Genomic DNA, 20009 nt, shown 5'->3' on the forward strand with positions numbered 1-20009 from the left:
GGACGATGGCTTGCTCCGAGTGGACACGGCCCTTTCCAATCATTGCTACTAGTAATATCCGTACCGTTTGTGCAAAGAACACTTCCGGCAGCAAGTCATGTATCCCGAGCGGTACGTATCTACCTGTACATGAAACTCATCGCGGCGCAGGCATGTGCTATTCCGATATGGAGAGGAAGCGTTGCTGCATATGTCTCTTGTATTGACTTGGTAGGCAGTTAGGGAAGTTTTATCCAGCATTCTGGGCATGCTGCTTTGCTCGCCGCATGTATATCATTTCATCATTCCGCCATCGGTTCTCCGAACAATGTACCCGATCTATGCACCCGGCTGTGAAGACAGGTCCGACCCTCAGAGAGCTACAGCCGGCACTTAGATTCGAGCAACTCGCACTCAATCCTCAGATGGACATCGGATTTCTCTCTAGAAAACTCGAAGTCGATTTCATGAAATTTGCAGATGATATATGATGGGCTGCTGCCAAAAGCTGTCCAATTCGTCGACGCCCGACATGGTCTAGGAGCTTTGCTTCCCCATGATGAGCCATCGTGATCCATCATGAGCCATCACAGCCCTCATCAGGCACGCTTCAACTCTGCCTGGCAATCCCGTTACCCATACATGGTACATGATCAGAGTAAACCAATCCACCTGGCTCCCAGGTAATCTTTGGACGAAACATGCTGCCCGATCGGGACTGGAGCTTCCACCAACAGCTTCATCCCGTCCTCGGCCAAACCTGACGGGGGGACGGCCGGCATGGAAGAGGGGACGAATGTCGGCTCGCCCACAACACGGTCCAGGCATCTGCTGGATTAGGTTTTTACTCGGTTTGATATCCGGTCAGCAGGCATTAGAGGAACCTCGCAGATTTCACGTGCAGAGTGCTCGGCATGGTACTGGAAAATTCGCGACAATAATCGATTCTTGTGACTGTTGCCACCCCATGCTTTGCATCGTGTGATAACATCTACTTTGAGCACGACGCACAAAACTGCCCCTCATCTTGCTCCATCAACACTATCCGGGCCGAAAACCTTCATTCAACTGCTGCTACCAGTACCTCGGAGACCGGATTCTCACGTGAAGCTCAGATGCACACATGCTCCATCCGAACGGTATGAAGCCATAGGCGTATACCGCCGCGACCTCGCAACGTCGAGCTTTTCAGACGGGTCAATGCTTATGCTGTCCCAAAGCAGCAGTACACTCGCTTCGGGTGGGCGGTGTGCGGTGTCCGGAATGCCCGGCATCAGGAGACACGTTTTGCGGCGGGGACAAATCTCAATCTCTGACCTCTAGCGGAAAGGACCATGTGGTTCTTCCCTGCGTTTAATTTGTTTATGCTTAAGAGTGAGTTTAGATCATGTTGTTCCCAAATTTCGACGCAAACGGAGCTTTTGCTTTCGCACGTCGCAATCCACCAGAACACATCGCCCAGGGCTCAGTCTGGTTGGTGCTGTAGACCTTCGACATGAGACGCAGCTCAGGCCGCTCAACGTTCCAACTCCGCCTCACTGTACATACATCCTTTTGATGGTTAGTTTTGTGGAAGACTGCGTTGAGAGTTTCATAGGTAGACTTGCCGCCAATTTTTCGTCCAAGTAGCGGCAATTACTAGCATATACCCACGGCTTGGGGCTGTGGATTTCGAGCAATCCACTCGACCGTTCGCATGACGGTCTAATTTTGGGTCTGGGCACTGGATGCCAACAAACTCGCAAACTAGGGAAACCTTGTTGACTCTATGGAATAGTTGTGTATTATGACTACTGTTCTGAGCAAATGATTGATTGGAAATTGAAAACATCCACAAAGCTGACAAACGTCTTGCCAAGTAATCACACACGTCAACAAGCTCCAATATAGATTTCGAATTTGATCATTTCGAACGTGGGACTGAACTGTTTCATGTATCAGCAACGCCTCAATGACTTCCTTACTTCCTCCCTATACCGGTTGAACTTTGTCTAATCCAGCCGGGTCTGCTCAACTCATTTGCCCGAGTTCTGCTTTCTTCTTGCCGGACGAACAAACTGCGAAGGTTGTGGCTCACATTCACCGTTTGGCAGAGGACCTTTGACCAGAACACATAAGCCATATCAGAACGTTGTGAATTATGATTCCCGTTAGTTCGTCTATTCAAAATAATCCGACAACTCACAAGAATTCAGGTGAAAGGCTCACCGCTGTGTTCCTTTCTGCAGAACCGTTTCTTGGACAGCAACGATGTTGGCATCTTGACAGCAACAGTCAACGAGCAAAGACAACTAATGGGGCAACAAACTAAGAGCCTACTTTAGCTTACCAACTTTAATGACGAGGGGTTTCCCCTTTTGCCATGTAGATTCAAGGGGAAAGTATCGATGTGATGCAGCCGTAACTTCTTACGCTCTCATATCAGCCCGACACGTTCAGCTGCACCTAGACAACCGCTACATGGTTGATACTGATCCAAAACTGCGCCTCATTCTCTTCTCACCAATGTTTGTTTCGGTTCCTGTCATCACAATGGAATACTATTACAGTTGTTCGCCGCTATTCAACCGGCGACCGACGCCCCTAAAAGAGCCTCAGACCTCAGAGACAAAGTATGCTTTTCAAACACTGTTCAACAAGGAGACGTTGATCCGTGCCTTTACATATTCCCGGAACGTAAAGCAGATGGTATGCACAATGGTGGAGGAGTAAACAAAGGTTCTCCAGTGTTTCGTTCAACGGATTACAGGAGGAGTTCACAGTGATGATCTTTTGGTGCCGACTGTCTTGATATTGATGACGCTGTTCCTCTCCCGTTCGTCGTCCGATGCAGCCAAATCGACCTAGGAGGTGGATTCGCTAGAACCCTCGGAGGGTAATGTGGTACGGCAGATCCTCATTGCTGTAGAAGAAGACATGCTGTTCTTAGGTCGGTGTAACCAGCTGGGAGATAGAATAAGGTAGGTAGGTATAGGAGAGGGATATCTTTGCGGCCGTGGAGCTTTGGAGCCGTGGAGTTTTGGAACCCGTTTCCGAGAGTTATCAAAGTACTTGCTATCGATTTGCGGCATCGGCTCCCCTTGGTTTCTGGTATAAGCTCTGTTGATGGTGCCGAAGTCGCATTGCTGGCTTCAAGAAGGTAGAATTCCCGCGGAACAGTTGATCTGGGGAAGTCATCTACAAAAGCTCCATCACAAATGACTTGCACAACTAAAGCCAAGTGCCATTCAAGAGAAAAGGTTCATTGGGGTATCTGAGTTATCACCCAGAAAGAAAAAGGTTCATCCACCTGCATCCTCACACTAAATGGTATCAATATCCAACACCCGTGCCTCTCTTGGGGAAGTTTGGGACTGCAGACAATCTAATCAAACTTCTCTCTGCATATTTGAGACTTGATTTCTCGTCTTTTGCGGGACTTCAAGTACCACTCAGAAAACCCACAACATTCATCCAACCTTTTAGTATCCGTACAAGTTCACTTGTTCCGAGGTGGAAGCCCGGATCCTTCTGTTCTCCCTGACCAGCAGGATACGGATCCACCACGCGCAGCAGATAGAGAGCAGCGAGAAGCCGGCCGAAGCACCAAACCCAATGGCGTACCGGGGTGAGTCGGTACTGGGCCACAGGTATGCGCCGTAGATGTAGCCAATCTGGGAAACTCCTGTCAGCAACACGACATGAGGCGAAAACGGCATGTTTGACTCACCTGTCCTCCGACATTCGTCATGGCGAGAACGACTGCCTTCTTTTCCTTGGTCTGCGAAAGAGTTGACGAGGCCCAGCCAATGATTACCTGGGAAAAGTTAGTTGTCGTGATTCAAACACATCGGACAGTGGTTTGAGATAAGACGACTTACGCTGTTCACAGAGTAGGCGCCCATGGCGAAGATGAAGCAGGCGACGTATCTAGCCGCTGTGTTGAGTGTCGCAGAAGCCAAGACAAAACCGACGACAGCGATTCCCAATCCGGTGGTGATGTGCCATGTCCTCTCGTGGAGCCTTCCGGAGCTCCAACCGAAGAAGATGCCGGCAGCGCCCGCAAAGATGAAGGGCGGGCAAGTCATCACGAGAGTGACTGTAGTGTTGAAGCCAAGGGTTTTGACAACACTGTTTACTCATGTCAGTCTGTGTTTTTCCAAGGTGCACGTGCTATGAGGATCTGGCTCAACTCACGTGGGGAAGAAGGAGTTGAACGAGCAAGCGCTGAGATGAAAGTTCTGCATCAAACAGAACAACCAAGTGCGCTTGTCGCGGACGGCCTGCTTGAGGCCGTCCATGGCCGAGGCCTTGTTCTCGTCCGAGTCGGACAGCTTGTCCTTCTCCATGCGGGAGTGGGCGAGCTCGCGCTCACGTTCGTTCAGCCAACGCGTCGTCAGCGGCGTATTAGGGAGGAGCCAGAAGCCGAAGATGGCGACAAAGCCCGTGACAGCTCCTTCGACGATGAACAGCCAGCGCCAGCCAGAGATGCCGCTAAGACCGTCCATGCCGGCGAAGATGCCGGCAGCAATGAGAGAGGAGAGGCCGGTGGCGAGGATCTGGGCGCAGTAGAGAACAGCAATGCGGGAGGCGACCTCTGAGTGGGTGTTAGTCTTGCGACGATAAGGGGTTTCTCAAGATCAACAAACCTTTGCGGGTATAGAATATTGAAAGCATGTAAGTGGCGCCAGGATAGAACTGGTGATCGGGTTAGTGGGAGTCGCATTCGTCGTGTCACATCTGGTTTGACTCACAGGAGCTTCAGTGATACCCAAGAAGAATCTGCATACGACGAGACCTGCGTAGTTTTGAACTAGCGCCGTGCAACCTGCAATCTGGTGAGTCTTTGATCTCTCTTGAACATCATCAATGGAACATACCAGAGACCACAGCCCAAACCAGCATCCAAGCGCTCATGTACAGGCCCGGCTGGATTTTGGTGATCAACATATTTGAAGGGATCTGCATGAGGACGTAACCGACGAAGAGACTGTGCATCCGTTAGCGATGCTTCTTCATGCGCTTGATTCCAGTTGATGTTTATGTTCTGTGCTTGACGCCAGACGAAAAGAGTAGGCCACGGAAAACAAATTGAAGCCTAGAAACCAAGCTGCAAAGAGATCGGGACTGGGGCATCTTACATCGAAACCGCGGTGTTAAACTGCGTGCCGGACATGCCCAGATCGTCTTCCAAGTTATTGAGTCGAGCCTGAGCGATGGCATTTCGATCGACGTAGTCTGCTTGATCAGCCGATGTGTTTATGGTGGTGCGGTGTTGGGTAAGGGCTCGTACTCAAGAAATACATGACGCAGAGTGTCGGCTACCGGAGAAGTTGTCAGCATTTCTCAACAAGAGATCACAGTTCTGGTCCCTGACTCACCATTATCCGCCAATCCAGCTTCCGTACAAGTCTGATCTCTTCAGGATCAGTCTTCTTCGCGGACCCTGTCCAGTCACGGTTCTCCTCATCCTGCGGGATGGGCTTCTCGTCCTGGAGAACGCTGTCGACGTGATTGACGGTGTGCTTATCGCGCTCCGCCGATGGTGAACGTTTCTCACTTGCAGCCATTTTGTAGGCTTCTGAAGTTTGAGTTCCGGGTCAGGTGGTTGCCGAAAAAGATCAACAGGGCCGGGCTAACTTTGAAGGGAAAAGTTCGTGGCCTACAAAATTAAGCATAAAATGGATGGACCCTGTGGTATCAAACTCTGTCGACACCTTTAAAAATCGAACTCATTGACTTTGAAAAAACAGCCAGGACCTGCTATTTATCATCATTTTCAGAGCCATCTACGTCTTATGCTCTACAGAGCAAGGTGTCAGAGAGTGCTCCCCCGAATCCGGGGTAATCAGATTTGCGGGGGCAACATTTAGGATCCGGCGCAATAGTAAGACCTCCGGGGGAGATGGAAAGGTCACTCCGCAACACGTTGGGATATGCTGGAGCCGCAGTCCAGGCAAGGAACGCGGGGTTCTCGGAGACAGATTTGGGACCCGAGGGGAGAACGTGGCGGTCGATGGAAAAGGGTAAGGTCAAGGGGATGAGACAAGCATTCTGGGGGCAGCAGGTAGCCTGCGAGTTGATGGGGGAGCGTCCAGACAAGAGTCAGACAAGCACCACCACCACTGGTCACCACTGGGGACATCGGAGTTGGTCAGCCAGTACCACTGGAGACCGCCCAGGTTGGGGAAACGGGGACATTGGGAACCCCGCGTGCCAAGGCCCGAGGGAACGGAAACTGCTGGGTCTGGCTTGGGGTTAGTGGCACCAGGACCGGTTACATCGGGACTGGGGGATGGATAGAAGTGTGTCAGAGGGATTGATTTGGTTCGTTCGAAGAGCGTGCTGTGTGGATCAAGCAGACATCCCGGGAGGCCGAGAGCAGAGAGCAAGGTGCGAGGGTATCGGGTGTGAGAGGTGGTTGGTTCTTCGGGATGCTGCAAAGTTAAGAGGGTTGGTGTCATTCGCCTGTCATGGCCTTTTCCGAGGACTGCAACAACTTCCTGGGACTCGGACGACGATCTTGCCGTGAGTGACGTGATGTAACCAACCCGGAGACAAGAGACGTGGGTGTGGTTATTGACGACATTTGCACGTTGCCAACTTCTTGTTGAGCCAGTAATCAGCAAGCCAACATTCAAATCATGCCCGCTGGCTGTTTCACTGGATCAGCGGACATAGCTAGCCCGAGAAAAGAGGGCTCAACGAAAAGCGTACCATGTAAAGCTTACGACGAGTTACTCATGTGCGTCGCATGCATATGCGCACAACCCTGCGGGTGGTATCACGACTGATATGGGTGGTATCGCGAACAGCGGGTTTTAACTCCGGCCGTGACCGATAAGGGAAACATTCGCCTAGAAACCGTGTGCACTTGTTCATTTTGCCTCGTTCCGACCAACGCCCTAAGGGCTCCTTTAAGGCGAAGTCCGGCAGCTTAAATACTGGTATAACCTCCCTCTCATAGCACTCTAGAAATGATTCAACATCTGTGGTTGTCGAAAGGCAAGCCCAAGTCTCTCCTCAGGCGACTGTCCAGCTTCTCCCGGTCCCCATTGCTATCGCCGACAAGTTTGTGACGGATGAGAAAGTCAAGCATAACCAGCGCCGACTCCGGCTTGAACTTGCGATCAACAAGAAAGTCTTTGACCTGCTCGACACTGAACGCCTCGATCGAACAGATGCCATCCCTGGCCTTCAGACGAGCGCCAGGACCCAACTTCAGATCGTAGGGCTTCAGCATGCCAGGCTTGGGCAGCAGATCAACCTGGGGCCCGGTTCCCAGAACCATTTGGATAAAGTCGAAGTAGCGGATCCAGGAAATTTCGAAATCATCCGGCTTGTTCCTTGGGGCTTTGTGTAGAGGTATCCCAGACTCGACCTGGGCGTAGGTTTCGGTTCTGATTCGATCAATTGCAACGTCTCCAGGCTGGAGATCGCTAACGACGCACTGGTCCAGGGGGTACGGAGACCGCAATGGGTGAACAGCAAGATACAGCTTCACTTCCTCTCCAGACTGAGAGTAAATGTTGACATGGACGGACGGAACAGTGACGCCGAAGAGCGGCGCGATGTCTCGCGGGATGCCAGCCCGAGAACAGCCGCGGTCCCCGTCGAAGCGTCGGATCGGGGCACAGATCAAAGGAATCATGTCAATGTTTTCAAGCAGTGCATTTGGAAACCTACCACCGCACGGGTCCATGGTTTTGCTGAGATGTTGGCGGATTTGGACGAAGGCGCGGGTGAAGTCAAGCGGGCTGTTGCAGGTTTCGGGCTGTAGCCTGACCTCCCTCCACGTGCTGTCAAACGTGAAGAACCTGGACCCGGAGACCTTCAGATAACTAACGACGGTGGGGTTCAGGAGTCCGTAGGCTTGAATTGGTCTGGTATGATCGCCTACAAGGAACGTCCATGGTTGGCCATCAGACTTGGTGAATCGATTAGCATCGTCAATGATGCCAGACCACGTTTCAAAGTCGTTGGTTGTGGAGGACATGGTGTGACTAGATAGCCTAAAGTTAGTTAACGAGACTGTGTAGCGACGTACCTGGCCGTTTAGGGGAAACTGATTGAATGATTTGGATGCTTGAGTTAGACAGCAGTTGAAAAGGATGGCTTGGCTGAGGATGATGGATGATTTGATGACATTGTTGTTTGTGTCAGCGGCGTAGAGCAAGGTTGGAGTAGGAGTGTTTACGGATGGACTACTTATACAACTTGAGCTCAAGGATTCAAGAAAAATTCTCAGTAGAAACTTCCAATAAGTGTTCAGGTTGTTCCTCTGTCGTTCTATTGTTGAACAAGGTCAAGGGCAGGTACGCTTGTTCGAGAATGGTCCGGCTTTGTTTTCATCAAGGGCAGATGCAGCAATTGTTTCCATCATGCTTTGGTCTGAATGCAATTATTCCCCAACAAACGCTTTCAACTGTTAAGCCTTTTGGTCTTGCCATCTTTATCATGTGTGATGATTGTGCGGCCATCTTTGGTTGAGGCTTTAAAGAGATTCCTGTTGTTCATACCTAGGCGAGCCTCTCTCAGTAAAGATCGGTGTATCTCGGTGTGACTCGGTGTAGTTGCCGAAGCAATTGCCGGTTGAATGTTTAGCCCCGGAACAGGCCCTAAGCTCCCTTGACCGTTGCCGAACCCAATTGCCATGGGGAGCGGGCCCCCCCACCTCGGCTTCGAGGATCAAGCTGGGGAAGTGAAGGGGACGAAGGGGGAAGAGCTATTCTCCCCCAAGTCTCTCTCTCTCAACTGGGCCTGGTACATCGTTTAAGAGCTTGCCCCTTGACCTCGGCGACATCGGTCTCGTTTACCCGACTCTTTTTCGACCTTGTCGAGGCTGTTTTCCCCCAGAACTTTCCTTGTCTACTTTCTTTTGCTCTGTACGATAGTATTTCCCAATCCTCGACCTTCCTGCGTAGTCGTACCGTTTACAATCGCCGAATCCATTTGACGAGCGAAGCTCCAAGTTACAACACAATACACCACACCGCAATCATGTCCGTCCCCAGAGGACTCTCGTCCGTGTTGAAGAAAGCACCCTCGGACGTCGTGATCCTTTCGTCGCTGCGAACCGCCATCTGCCGGTCGAACCGGGGCCAGCTGAAAGACGCGTACCCCGAAGAGCTGCTCTCGACGGTCCTCAAGGCCACGCTCGAGGCCAACCCGAACCTGGACCCGCGCAAGATCGAAGATGTCGCCGTCGGCGTCGTGCTCTCGGAGCTCGGCGGCTCCAAAGCGGCGCGCATGGCCATGAACCACGTCGGCTACCCCAACGAGACGTCGCTGTACACCGTCAACCGCGCCTGCTCGTCGTCGCTGCAGTCGATCGCGCTCGTCGCCGCCCAGATCCGGACCGAGGCGATATCGGTGGGCATCGGCGCCGGAATGGAGAGCATGACCCGGAACTACGGCAGCCGCGCCATCCCCGTGGACGTGTGGCCCGCCCTGAAGGACTCGCCGGTCAAGGACGCGAGGGACTGCATCATGCCGATGGGCATCACCTCGGAGAACGTGGCGGAGCGCTACGGCGTCTCCAGGGCCGACCAGGATGCCTTCGCCGTGCGCAGCCACCAGAACGCCGCGAGGGCGAGGGAGGACGGCTCATTCGCAAGCGAGATCGTCCCCGTCACGACGCGATACCAGGAGGTGGACAAGCAGGGCAACAAGGTCGGGGAGGAGCAGACCATCACGGTCACCAAGGACGACGGCATCCGCGCCAACATCGGCATCGAGGCCCTGCAGAAGCTGAAGCCGGCGTTCAAGTCCGACGGCGCCAGCACGGCGGGCAACTCGTCGCAGGTCTCGGACGGCGCCGCCGCCACGCTGCTCATGCGCCGGAGCACCGCCACGGAATTGGGCCTTACCGACAGCATCATCGGCAAGTTCGTCGGGGCCACGACGGTCGGGTGCGCGCCGGACGAGATGGGCGTCGGCCCCGCCCTGGCGATCCCGAAGCTCCTCGGCCAGTTCGGCCTCGAGAACAAGGACGTGAACCGCTGGGAGATCAACGAGGCCTTCGCCAGCCAGGCCATCTACTGCCTGAGGGCCTTGGGGCTGGAGCAGGCCTACGAGGACGGGAAGGTGAACCCCGACGGCGGTGCCATCGCCCTGGGACACCCTCTTGGCGCCACCGGTGCCCGCATGACGAGCACTCTGCTGCACGGCCTGGGACGATCCGGCGGCGAGGTTGGTGTTGTTAGTATGTGTGTCGGTACCGGCATGGGCATGGCTGGACTGTTTGTGAGAGAGTGAATGATGAGAGAGCTGTAACAATACCAATAACATTGCTTCATTGACAAGTGTGCCAACACTGGGTGCATATCCCGGAATGCCTAATGGGCGTTTTCACTGCCTGCGCCACATAGACACATCTCATCATGCATGAGGCTGTATGCACTTGATTTGCATCCTCCCCCCGCCCTGCTTCCATGATTGGTGACCAGTATCACTCACATGATCACTACAGTTCATCGGCAACAATCAGGCTGGGGATTGCAGTGCCCGACTCTCCCCCTCTTAACTCCCGCCTCCAGGCCTTATCCCGCCACAGCTCGTTGCAAAGACGCATTCCAGAGTCGCCCACAGCCCACCAAGAACACCCGGCCAGGTTTTATCACCTGCGACATTATGGAAGTGGTCGGCGCGGTAGCAAGCTTCATCGCCATCGGCCAGGCGTTGGCTGCGGGGCGTCATGTCGTTGATGTCCTTCGAGCGATTCCTGGCATCGGAAACGAGCTGACATGGCTTCACGACGAGGTCAGCACAGGCCGGCATATATCCTCGATGTTAGTTAATCAGAAGCTGACCGCCATCGGTTGTATCGTAGATCGAGACCCTCCGCTTGGTGGTCGAAGAAGCAGACATGCGCGGGACGAGTGCCGACGAATCGCTGCCCGAGACACCGCTGTTGAAAAGTGCCAGGCTCCAGCTCAGGGAAATCGTTGCCGACCTCGAGGGGATCCACAAGGGCTGTGTACGAGCCGTTAAAGAGAATGGCAAGGTCAAAGCAAAGAAGACAAAGTGGTTCTTCCAACAGAAGCAACTTTCCGAATGTCGCGAGAAGGCCCGCGATGTCCGAGCAAACCTCCTTGCCGCTTTGCAAACGTTACAGCTCAAGGAGGTCAAGGAAACCAAGTACGTGGCGTGGCAAGCGGATCAGACGCTGCCCTAGCTAACATGATTTTTCCAGACAAGTTGTTTTGCGCATCGAGAGCTTCGCGATTCAGACACGCGGGATGATGGCATTGAGGCATCGTAGTCCCGAAGAACTTCAAATGTCATCCTGTCATCTGCCACCACAGCATGTTTGCGATAAGGACGACGCACAGGAACTGCAACCTGAGAGGCCTATCTCTCACTTGACGACCGCCGTTGAACAACTTGTCCTGTCAGACAGCCGACCACGGACAGCCAGCAAGGCACACCCCAAAAGCTCGGACATCGTGGTAATCAACACTTCATTATCTACCTTCGAAAGATGCCCGCGGCCATGCTGTTGCCGCTGCCATGGCTCACGTCCTGCGTCCTTCAAATCAGCGGATTGGGCCCGTAACCTGATCGGATCCTTTTCCGCGAGCTGCGACCAGCGGTTCGTGTTTCGAAACGATGCAAGATGCAACTCGATCCTTTGCAAAGCTAGCGGAAAAGTATCCGTCAATTTCAGCTATCGGTTCCCGGCATGGTTGTGCTCTCGGCTTATCCATCTTCAGGCCTCATCGAACGCTGTAACGGGATTCAGTGTTTCATTGCGGCCCATCAGATTGTTGCCCTTGGATGCAATTTTCTGGACCTGCGCTAGAAACTGGTCGAGAGTCGAGCTGACGCAGCTGATGCAATTCGAGGGTGTAATCTACCCCGGTGATAGCGACAATGACGGGGACACGGCGATAAGCGTGAGCCACATTCTAACAAATTGATGCTGTATCTTCACTGATCACTACCCGGCTTTTAGTACGTGATTAATTACGGATCCACCGATGCTGTGGCCTATTTCGCGGAATTATGGGCAGATCAGCTGCAAAGCGACAGCTTTGACAGGTAAGCAAGGTTGGGCTTAGTTGGACATGCATAACATTGTTGAAAGCGGAAACTTTGCTAACTGGGACACCATATGGACGTACAGAACTTGGCTCTTTGATGCGCACATGGTGATCGAAGACAACCCTGGATTGCCTTCAGAGGAGAAAGATGCACTACGCAGAATGACATCTTGCAATCCCGCCAGCATAGACGCTATCCATACGCCGTTACATAGCGCTGCAGCACAAACAGACTTGGCCGAGATTCAGCAGGCTGTCAAGAGTCAACCGTGGGCCATGCACCAGTTGAACCACCGTGGCGAAACGCCCTTGCATGTCGCTGTCAGGCTGGGCAATCTCGATGGTGTCAGGGAGTTGCTCAGGTTGGGCTGCGATGTCAACCAGCGAGACGGTTTTGGATACACGCCCCTCATGGAAGCTGTCAGAATAAGTCGTGTCGCCATGGTTCAATGGCTACTTGATGCCGGTTGTACTGTTGATGCCCAGAGCAACTTGGGCAGCACGGCCCTGCACCTTGCTGCTGAAGGTAATGATGATAGCTCAACACAGATTCTGAGAAGCTTGTTGTCTGCTGGTGCGTCGGCGACGGTCACTGAGCCAGATGGTGATTCAATTGTGCACACGGCAGCAAGAACAAGGGCCGACAAAGCTGTGCTTCAGAGGAATTTACGCCTGCTTCTGGATGCAGGTGCTGACTTGGAGGCACGCAGGCGTGACGGGGACACGCCGCTGGAGGTTGCCATTTTAAGCAAAAACCTAGTGGGTATCCAGTGCCTTGTAGAAGCGGGTGCTAACACAACAACCTCGGAAATCCTCCATCAAGCAGCGCTTTACTCGGGCTGTCAAGAACTTGAATACCCGGACAGCCTGTCGCTGGCTGCAATCAACCTGGACAGTTTCGATAAGGACGGCTACACCGTGTGGGACTGCTTCGTTTATTCTTTGGGCGCGGAAAATTGGCGGCGTGGAGATATTCGCAGGCCGAGCTCAGATGAGCAAGAAGCTTTCACTCGGTTATATAGAGGTATCCGAGACAGAAACTTGGAACAGGACATCAAGAGACTGGAATGGACTCGCCAATACTTGGGACTCAAGGACCAGCGAGGCGCCACGTCTGCGCTGGATCCCTTGATCAAGCAGAAGACAGAGTGGGAACGGTGGGGTCAGGTGGAAACGTATAAGACCATCGGTCTGCAGGTCCGAGAAGGCATGTGGCATGCAGCGATCGAATCGGTGGATGAGAACATTGAAATGCTGCAAGAGGAGATGGTCAAGTCCCCGTGGCAAAATTCGTCGCGCTGGGATTACTTACTGGAATCGGACACAGAAGACAGCGAGACTGAAAACGAAGAGGATATGTCTGAGGCAAAAGCAGTCTGTACTGACGAAGATGAGACGCAGTACCCAACAAGCGATGAAGAGTCTGGGGAGGAGGATGATGAATCATGAACTCAGTGTGGTTAATGGTTTTGGTCCCGGGTCATTCAAGCAGAAACCAGGATTTTCCAATCGGTAGATTACATAGCAGGTTTGTTAGCCAGCATCCAACCTGTAGCTGATCAGCAGCATTATACGGTACCAGACAGATAAACGGGCTTTGGCGTGTCTTTGTGGCTTGCATGTCCGAGTTTCAAATAACATCGAGGTCAAAAGACGATCGAGTGACAATGGTAAGCATGTCCTAGAAAATTCCCAACGAGATTGTTTGGTCCCCTTGTGGCATTATCAATGCATACATAGCTGTGCAATCAGGGCAGCTACCTGAACAGTTTCGCAAGAACAGAGACCTTGTACCTAGTCGATGATGCAAGCTCCTGAACTGAAAATTCCGACTGAACCAAAGGCGTCGGTATTCTCCAGTGAATTTGGTGTTTGTCAGAAGATACAAGGCTGCTGTTTCTTCATCGTTGTGACATTTGATCTGGTACAATTGTCGTGTAACTTCACTACTTCAACATTCAACCCGTCCTTCTTTGCTTTTGTTAATAAGTAGCACGGCAGCAAAAGTTGCAGAGTACGGGGTTTTATTAGACACGCGGATCAAACTGGGCCGATCTCCGTATCCTGACCAGTCAATTCCCAAAGTTACACATTGCTATCCGACCATCATGCCTTTTACTGTACCGAAAGACCAGTGTAACCGCACCTTCACAACACTCCTGGCACTCGTCCAGGACAGCAACAAGTTCCTACGTGAGAACCTGACGAATGGAGAGTACTGGACCTTTTGCATTCAGGTGAGCAAGCAGTGGAAGCCTTTCGGTATAGTGACAACCGAGAACGCCTTACATTTGAATGCAGCTGGTGTGGCACCCCGGTGGTTCACACTCAACTACATGACGCGGCAGATCCAGCTCAATCCAGAGCATTCAGCAAACAATGACAGGCTTGAGGCAGCTTTCAACCAGATCCGTAATCACCTCCATCGGAAAGGTCCCTGGGCTGGCAAGCTGAAGAAGTACGATGACGAAAAGTGGCCGTTGGTTGGTGCTCCATTTGAAGCAGGGATCCTATGCGACATTGTCCCCATCTTTGGCACAGTCACCTCAGGTGTCCACCTGAACATCTTTCAGAAGAAAGGTAAGGAAACGCTCATCTACGTCGCCCAGCGCGCGAAGAACAAGACGTTTGGCGGCCTGCTGGACCAATGTGCCGCCGGCGGCTTCCAGTCCGGAACAGACAAAGACGCCTTGTCCTGCATGGTCCGCGAGGCCAAAGAGGAGCTGAAGAAAGGCCTGCCCGAGAATCTGCAGGGCAGGATCAAGAAGCAGCAGTGCATCCAGTACTGCGACATACGCGACGAGCGATGGGGATACGATGAGATCGGCGTCCCCGAGCCCGGCATCAAGGTCCCGTTCGACCTCGAGCTGAGAGAAGACACGGCGATGAGGGGGGAGACCAAGGAGATTATGAGGATCGAGGCCATGAACGTGGCCCAGGTACGTGCTGCTCTCCTTGTCGGCCATTTCAAACCGAATTGCGCCCTCGTCATGATCGACTTTTTAATCCGCAAGAATCTCCTCACTGACGCTCAGGATCGGAGGGATGTTCCTGAGATCAGGAAGCTTTTGAAACTGACCAAGATTCACTGCCTTGAAGTCAAGGAAGTCAAGTGAAGTCTGAGATTTCCGTCGGGGCAGTAATTGGCACATCTTCTTTTTGGTTCAAGAGTTGGGAATGCATCGGAAACTAGAAGGGCACGTTGTTAGAGACATTGGAATCATAAGCATCTTTTACATCACAGTTCATTCGAGATTGGAGGTTTGGGCCACCTGCTGTTCGTTCTTCACAGCACATTGTTCTTATGTCCCTTTTCGAACACTTCTTTGGTTTGATATGTACACATGACAAAGTAGAGATCAATAATCCATACTATGCTAGAGGTTGACTGGCAATGTCTTGGCTATCTCCCGCCTCACTTTAGAAAATGGAGGTATTTGATTGCAGTCGCTTGTAATGAGCATCAGAGCGCGTGAAAGAAACCTTGGGATGAGAGATTACGGTATTGAGATGCAGTCGCTCTTGTAAACCCCCAGCTGTCGGAGCGGTTTTGGAGTGGTGTTCCCGTCCGTTGAGTGACAAGCCCGGACTGGCTCGGCCAACCGGCCCCACTCGGACCGCGACCGGAGACGCCGAAGTCAGCTGCGGCCCAACCCCACAGTTTTTGATCATCGATTCCCTGCATGTCGGGGTCGATACTCCAGGGTCCCGAGGCTTGGCTACTTGGGCCGGGCCACTCGCAAGGGCCCGTTCAGTGGCAGTGGCGATGCGGAGAGTTCGTCCGATTCGTTTTGGGGGCTGAGCAGATCGTTGCGAAACAGATTCTCCTCGGGGCCGTTGACTTGAATCAGGCGGACGATCATTCGAGAACGTTTAGCATGGTCGAGGACAGAATGCTAATGGGGACTGCGGGGGTTGCATTACAGGTACACGCAGTAGGATTGAGGAATCACCGACACGAGCGACTTCCAACTGCCAAGAACAGAAACTCGTTGTAGGCGAGACATTGAGACAATGTGCCAGTCGCCGCTTCGGGCTTCGAGCCCCTGTGACAAACCGAATGCGACGGCGACTAGCAGGGTCGCGTCATTGGTGGCTTGTCCGTCAGCTCGCGGTATGTGGCTTGCTGACCCAGCAGGGCTGACAAGCTCACCAGTCAACCCCGCGCAGTGACTGCGCCACGGCGAGAGTGACGAAGAGCGAGAGCTGAGCCGAGGAGGCGCGGCGGAAACGCTGTGCCAGTGTGGATGCGGTGGATGGGTAGGATGGGATGGGATGGGATGGTAACGGCGGTGGGGGAGATCCAAACCCGGTGTGCTAACAGGCATGTCATGCTCATGCCCCTCCTTGGCAATTTCCGCAAGCTCCGTTTCGCGCCCGTCTGACGGAGAGATGAGTCCATGTCTGACGCCTTTGCTTTTTAAAAGCTCCGACTCTCCCCTCCTCTTAGCTGAGGTCTAGTTCGGTTCATCAAGCACCACATCCTCATCAATCAGTCCATCTCTCGATCGATACAACGTTGTAACAACACAACACAACTCCCATCAAACTCGAAACCGACAACTTTAAAACAATCAGCATGTCTGCGAACGATTACTACGGAGGTGGCGGCAGTGGCCACGGACACAACCAGGGCTACGGCCAGCAGCAGGGATACAACCAGGGCGGCGGCTACCCTCAGCAGCCCAGCTATGCACAGGTAAGACCACCACCATTGCAATAGTGTGACAGTGACAGCAAGCTGGTCTTGTTTTTTTTTTGTAATCATGCTAACAACTCTCCCAAGGGCCAGCAGCACGCCCCTCAGTCGCACTCCCCGTACCAACAAGGAGGCGGCTACAACGCCCCTCAGCAGGGATACGGAGGGCCCCAGCAGCCGACCTACGCCCAGGGCGGCTCGCAACACCAGCAGAGCTACGGCCACGACAACCGAGGCAGCTCGCCCTACCCTCCCCAACAGCAATACAACCAGCCGGGACATGCGCCATCCCATGGCGGACAGCCCCAATACGGAGGCCAGCCTCAGTACGGTGCGCCCGGTGGTCCCGGCGGTCCCGGACAGGATGAGCGTGGACTCGGCGCAACATTAGTCGGTGGCGGAGCTGCCGGATGGGCGGCTCACAAGGCCGGCGGCGGTCTCCTCGGCACGCTCGGCGGTGCCATCGCAGGAGCTGTTGGCGCCAACATGCTGGAGAACAAGTTTGAGAAGTACGTCCCATCGATCCTATCCACTGAGTTGGTGGCAAACAAATACTTACACCAACCTCCAGGAAGCATAAGAAGGATAAGAAGCACAAGAAGGACAAGCATCGCAAGCGCAGCGGTAGCAGCAGCTCGAGCTCGAGCAGCAACTAAAGAGTTTCTGCACCAGACTCTCGAGACCGCCTCGACCTAAATGATTTTCTACCTTCCCCCTTCTGGTGCCCAATTTGGATGATACCCCCACCCACGATTCAATCTCTATCAAGCGCACCGGAAGAATGACTGGCAACGACTGCTTTGGATGTTCTATTTTTCACGATTTGCATAACTCTAGATGTTAATGATAGTTACGTAGTATTAGAATACGTAAGACTTGTCACTGTTGCCTATTTCATCCCTTGGATTGAATCTACCGTGTCGCATTACTTTTCTATGGTATCTCACAAACATGCTGTACAATCACAATCCCCTTCCTTACTCCATTTGCTTCAGGTCTCTGGCGACTTCAAACCGTGCGTCTGTCTTTGCGCGCACTTCCTCGACGTCGACTCCTGGAGCGATCTCGGTCAACGTCAACCCGCCGTTCTTGCGATCGACTTGAAAGACGCACTATTGTCAATAGTTAGCAACGTGTTTCCCCGAAAAAAGAAGTCCCCGAGACAACGACTTACCAGGTCGGTGATGATGGTGCTGACGACGCGGGCACCGGTCAGGGGCAGACTGCAGTCCTGCACGACCTTGGACGAGCCGTCCTTGGCGACGTGCTCCGTTGCGACGACAATCTTTGTGTTGTCCGGGTTCGAGACGAGGTCCATGGCGCCGCCCATGCCCTTGAACACCTTGCCGGGGATCATGTAGTTGGCCAGGTCGCCCGTCGAGCTGACCTGCAGCGCGCCGAGGATCGAGACGTCGACGTGGCCACCGCGGATCATGCCGAAGGACTCGGTGCTGTCGAACGTCGAGGCGCCGGGCACGAGGGTCACGGTCTCCTTGCCGGCGTTGACGATGTCGCTGCGGAGGGGATGGTCTGTTAGTTGCGCGTTCCTTAACGAGGATGGGGGGATACGAGGATGCACTCACGCGTCGACTTCGTCCTTGGTCGGGTAGGGTCCCATGCCCAGGATTCCGTTCTCGGACTGAATCCAGACGTTACGCTCGGCGGGCAGAAACGAGGGAGCGAGGGTCGGGATTCCTGCGACTGTTAGCAGCGCTCTCTACCAACAACACCTTGATCCCTCGCGCAACTCGGGCAACTCACCGACACCGAGGTTCACGTAAAAACCCTCGTGCAGCTCCTTCGCCGCGCGTCTCGCGATGCGGTCGCGGCGCTCCTGCGCCTCATTCTTGGGCTTGGACGCACCCGCGCCCTCGGCGCCGTCGTCCGACCTCGTCTTGAGGATCTCAATGTTCTTCTCGGCGGTCGCGGGCACGATGCGGTCGACGAAGATGCCGGGCAGGTCGACGTCGTTGGGGTCGATGGCGCCGGCCTCGACGATGTTCTCGGCCTCAACGATGGTGACGGTCGCGGCCTTGGCCATGATGGGGCCGAACGCCTTGGTGGTGTATCTGCGATGGGTGTGAGCTTCCCACAGTCGACTCAGCTTTGGTTCAAGTATCAAACGCACCTGAAGACACAGTTGCCGGCCGTGTCGGCCTTCCATGCTCGCAGAATGGCAACGTCTCCGGTCAACGCGGTCTCCATGAGGTATGTCTTGCCGTTGAACTCCCTCGTCTCTCTTGTGCGGCCGCGCTCCTTGACGGCACCGGAAGCGTCGAGCCGTACGGGGATGTCACCGCTCTGCACCAACGAGTCTGTCAAACCGTCAGCGTAACTCCAAGCCACCTTAAACAAGGGTACCCACGAGCTCCAGTAGGGGTGAAGAAGGCTGGGATTCCAGCACCCCCGGCACGGATCCTCTCGGCGAGTGTTCCCTGCGGACACAGCTCGATGCCGATCTCTCCCGTCAGGTACTTCTTCTCCAGGGCCTTGTTGTTTCCGAGATATGAGAGGATCAAGCGGTTGACTTGGCCGGCCTTGGTGAGGATGGCTAAACCACCCTTACCCTCCTGGCCGGCATTGTTCGACACCGCGGTCAGCGAGTGCAGGTTCTCGGGGCCTCTGCGGTTGAGCGCGCCGATGATCGTGTCTGGAAGTTTTGTTGTCAGTAAACCGCAATGCCTAGTAAGTCAAGTTCTTCTGGGCTTCTCGGTGCTCACCTGCAACACCACAGAGTCCGAATCCTGAACTCAAGATGGTGGAACCGCTCTTGATGTCTGCCACGGCCTCGTCCGCGGATGCGTACAGCTTCGAGCCTCCCCTCTTCACAGCCGGCGCCTTTTGAGACCTGCGGATCGGTGTGGTCGCGATGCCGCGACAGCTTGCGACGCCTAGGACCTTTGCGTGGGGGAACCGTTGCGGTTGTGCGCAGACTCTGGGCAAAGCCGCTGTGAACGAGGCGCGGATAAGCACCCGCGGGCGCGTTTGGCGAGCGATTGACGACATTTTTTTGGCTTGAAGATTGTGAAAACAACACAAACAAAGTTTCAATCCCTCGTTACAGGGCCTTGTATAACAGATAAAGAGAAGGAAAAGAGAGTCCGATTGTCGGTGACACTTCTGTGTTCGGGTTAGGTGGGCGCGACGCATCTTTTGAACGGGATTCCCGGCGGGACTCGTCGGCGGTTCTTTTGAACACCGACGACACAGTGACAGCAGGAACAGCGTCGACAAGGGGTCACTTTGACGAGAGGGGAATCTCTGACGTATCTTCCATTGCGGGGAGGGTACAGGGGGCGTTGTGGGAA

At 53.8% G+C, this 20009-nt stretch overlaps 7 protein-coding genes across 7 annotated transcripts; 4 read left to right on the forward strand and 3 right to left on the reverse strand.

Annotated features, from left to right (window-relative positions):
- Window positions 1–3208: 3208 nt before the first annotated feature.
- On the reverse strand, window positions 3209–5743 carry CDEST_11747 (Putative major facilitator superfamily, MFS transporter superfamily). Its single transcript, XM_062927903.1, has 10 exons — window positions 5340–5743; window positions 5252–5279; window positions 5100–5196; window positions 4839–4948; window positions 4713–4786; window positions 4608–4656; window positions 4156–4555; window positions 3840–4089; window positions 3689–3775; window positions 3209–3632 (listed from the first exon to the last, which is right to left on the reverse strand). The coding sequence occupies exons 1-10, from the start codon at window positions 5526–5528 to the stop codon at window positions 3441–3443; spliced, it is 1476 nt and encodes a 491-aa protein (XP_062783954.1). The 5' UTR covers window positions 5529–5743; the 3' UTR covers window positions 3209–3440.
- A 1181-nt stretch (window positions 5744–6924) lies between these two features.
- Window positions 6925–10260, forward strand: CDEST_11748 (Putative thiolase). The gene is made up of 3 exons (XM_062927904.1): window positions 6925–7345; window positions 7418–8347; window positions 8582–10260. Exons 2-3 carry the CDS (start codon window positions 8158–8160, stop codon window positions 10213–10215), a joined length of 1824 nt encoding a protein of 607 aa, XP_062783955.1. The 5' UTR covers window positions 6925–7345; window positions 7418–8157; the 3' UTR covers window positions 10216–10260.
- CDEST_11749 (uncharacterized protein) lies at window positions 6941–7954 on the reverse strand (the record flags this gene model as incomplete). The annotated part of the gene is made up of 1 exon (XM_062927905.1): window positions 6941–7954. The coding sequence occupies one exon, from the start codon at window positions 7952–7954 to the stop codon at window positions 6941–6943; it is 1014 nt and encodes a 337-aa protein (XP_062783956.1).
- A 156-nt stretch (window positions 10261–10416) lies between the features above and the next one.
- Window positions 10417–13644, forward strand: CDEST_11750 (Putative ankyrin repeat-containing domain superfamily; the record flags this gene model as incomplete). The annotated part of the gene is made up of 5 exons (XM_062927906.1): window positions 10417–10719; window positions 10790–11097; window positions 11153–11855; window positions 11915–12000; window positions 12086–13644. The coding sequence occupies 5 exons, from the start codon at window positions 10417–10419 to the stop codon at window positions 13449–13451; spliced, it is 2766 nt and encodes a 921-aa protein (XP_062783957.1). The 3' UTR covers window positions 13452–13644.
- A 466-nt stretch (window positions 13645–14110) lies between these two features.
- On the forward strand, window positions 14111–15118 carry CDEST_11751 (Putative NUDIX hydrolase domain-containing protein; the record flags this gene model as incomplete). Its single annotated transcript, XM_062927907.1, has 1 exon — window positions 14111–15118. The coding sequence occupies one exon, from the start codon at window positions 14111–14113 to the stop codon at window positions 15116–15118; it is 1008 nt and encodes a 335-aa protein (XP_062783958.1).
- A 1317-nt stretch (window positions 15119–16435) lies between these two features.
- CDEST_11752 (uncharacterized protein) lies at window positions 16436–17498 on the forward strand. Its single transcript, XM_062927908.1, has 3 exons — window positions 16436–16701; window positions 16789–17210; window positions 17273–17498. The coding sequence occupies exons 1-3, from the start codon at window positions 16582–16584 to the stop codon at window positions 17355–17357; spliced, it is 627 nt and encodes a 208-aa protein (XP_062783959.1). The 5' UTR covers window positions 16436–16581; the 3' UTR covers window positions 17358–17498.
- A 105-nt stretch (window positions 17499–17603) lies between these two features.
- CDEST_11753 (Putative coenzyme A transferase family I, 3-oxoacid CoA-transferase, subunit B) lies at window positions 17604–19851 on the reverse strand (the record flags this gene model as incomplete). Its single annotated transcript, XM_062927909.1, has 7 exons — window positions 17604–17813; window positions 17876–18215; window positions 18285–18396; window positions 18463–18770; window positions 18830–19016; window positions 19067–19351; window positions 19422–19851. 7 exons carry the CDS (start codon window positions 19849–19851, stop codon window positions 17679–17681), a joined length of 1797 nt encoding a protein of 598 aa, XP_062783960.1. The 3' UTR covers window positions 17604–17678.
- Window positions 19852–20009: the final 158 nt, after the last annotated feature.

Source organism: Colletotrichum destructivum, chromosome 7, assembly GCF_034447905.1.
Source record: "Colletotrichum destructivum chromosome 7, complete sequence".
In the NCBI taxonomy this organism is placed as follows: domain Eukaryota; kingdom Fungi; phylum Ascomycota; class Sordariomycetes; order Glomerellales; family Glomerellaceae; genus Colletotrichum; species Colletotrichum destructivum.

What these genes read in the sequence shown, in the direction of transcription:
- CDEST_11747 (XM_062927903.1), bottom strand. Translation starts at nt 5,528, where the DNA reads ATGGCTGCAAGTGAGAAACGTTCACCATCGGCGGAGCGCGATAAGCAC. An exon ending in CTGCGTCATGTATTTCTTGA is followed by an intron (nt 5,197 to 5,251) that starts GTACGAGCCCTT and finishes CTGATCAAGCAG; the next exon opens with ACTACGTCGATCGAAATGCC. An exon ending in GGTTTGGGCTGTGGTCTCTG is followed by an intron (nt 4,787 to 4,838) that starts GTATGTTCCATT and finishes ACCAGATTGCAG; the next exon opens with GTTGCACGGCGCTAGTTCAA.
- CDEST_11748 (XM_062927904.1), top strand. Translation starts at nt 8,158, where the DNA reads ATGGACTACTTATACAACTTGAGCTCAAGGATTCAAGAAAAATTCTCA. An exon ending in ATTGTTTCCATCATGCTTTG is followed by an intron (nt 8,348 to 8,581) that starts GTCTGAATGCAA and finishes ACAGGCCCTAAG; the next exon opens with CTCCCTTGACCGTTGCCGAA.
- CDEST_11752 (XM_062927908.1), top strand. Translation starts at nt 16,582, where the DNA reads ATGTCTGCGAACGATTACTACGGAGGTGGCGGCAGTGGCCACGGACAC. An exon ending in AGCAGCCCAGCTATGCACAG is followed by an intron (nt 16,702 to 16,788) that starts GTAAGACCACCA and finishes AACTCTCCCAAG; the next exon opens with GGCCAGCAGCACGCCCCTCA. An exon ending in CTGGAGAACAAGTTTGAGAA is followed by an intron (nt 17,211 to 17,272) that starts GTACGTCCCATC and finishes ACCAACCTCCAG; the next exon opens with GAAGCATAAGAAGGATAAGA.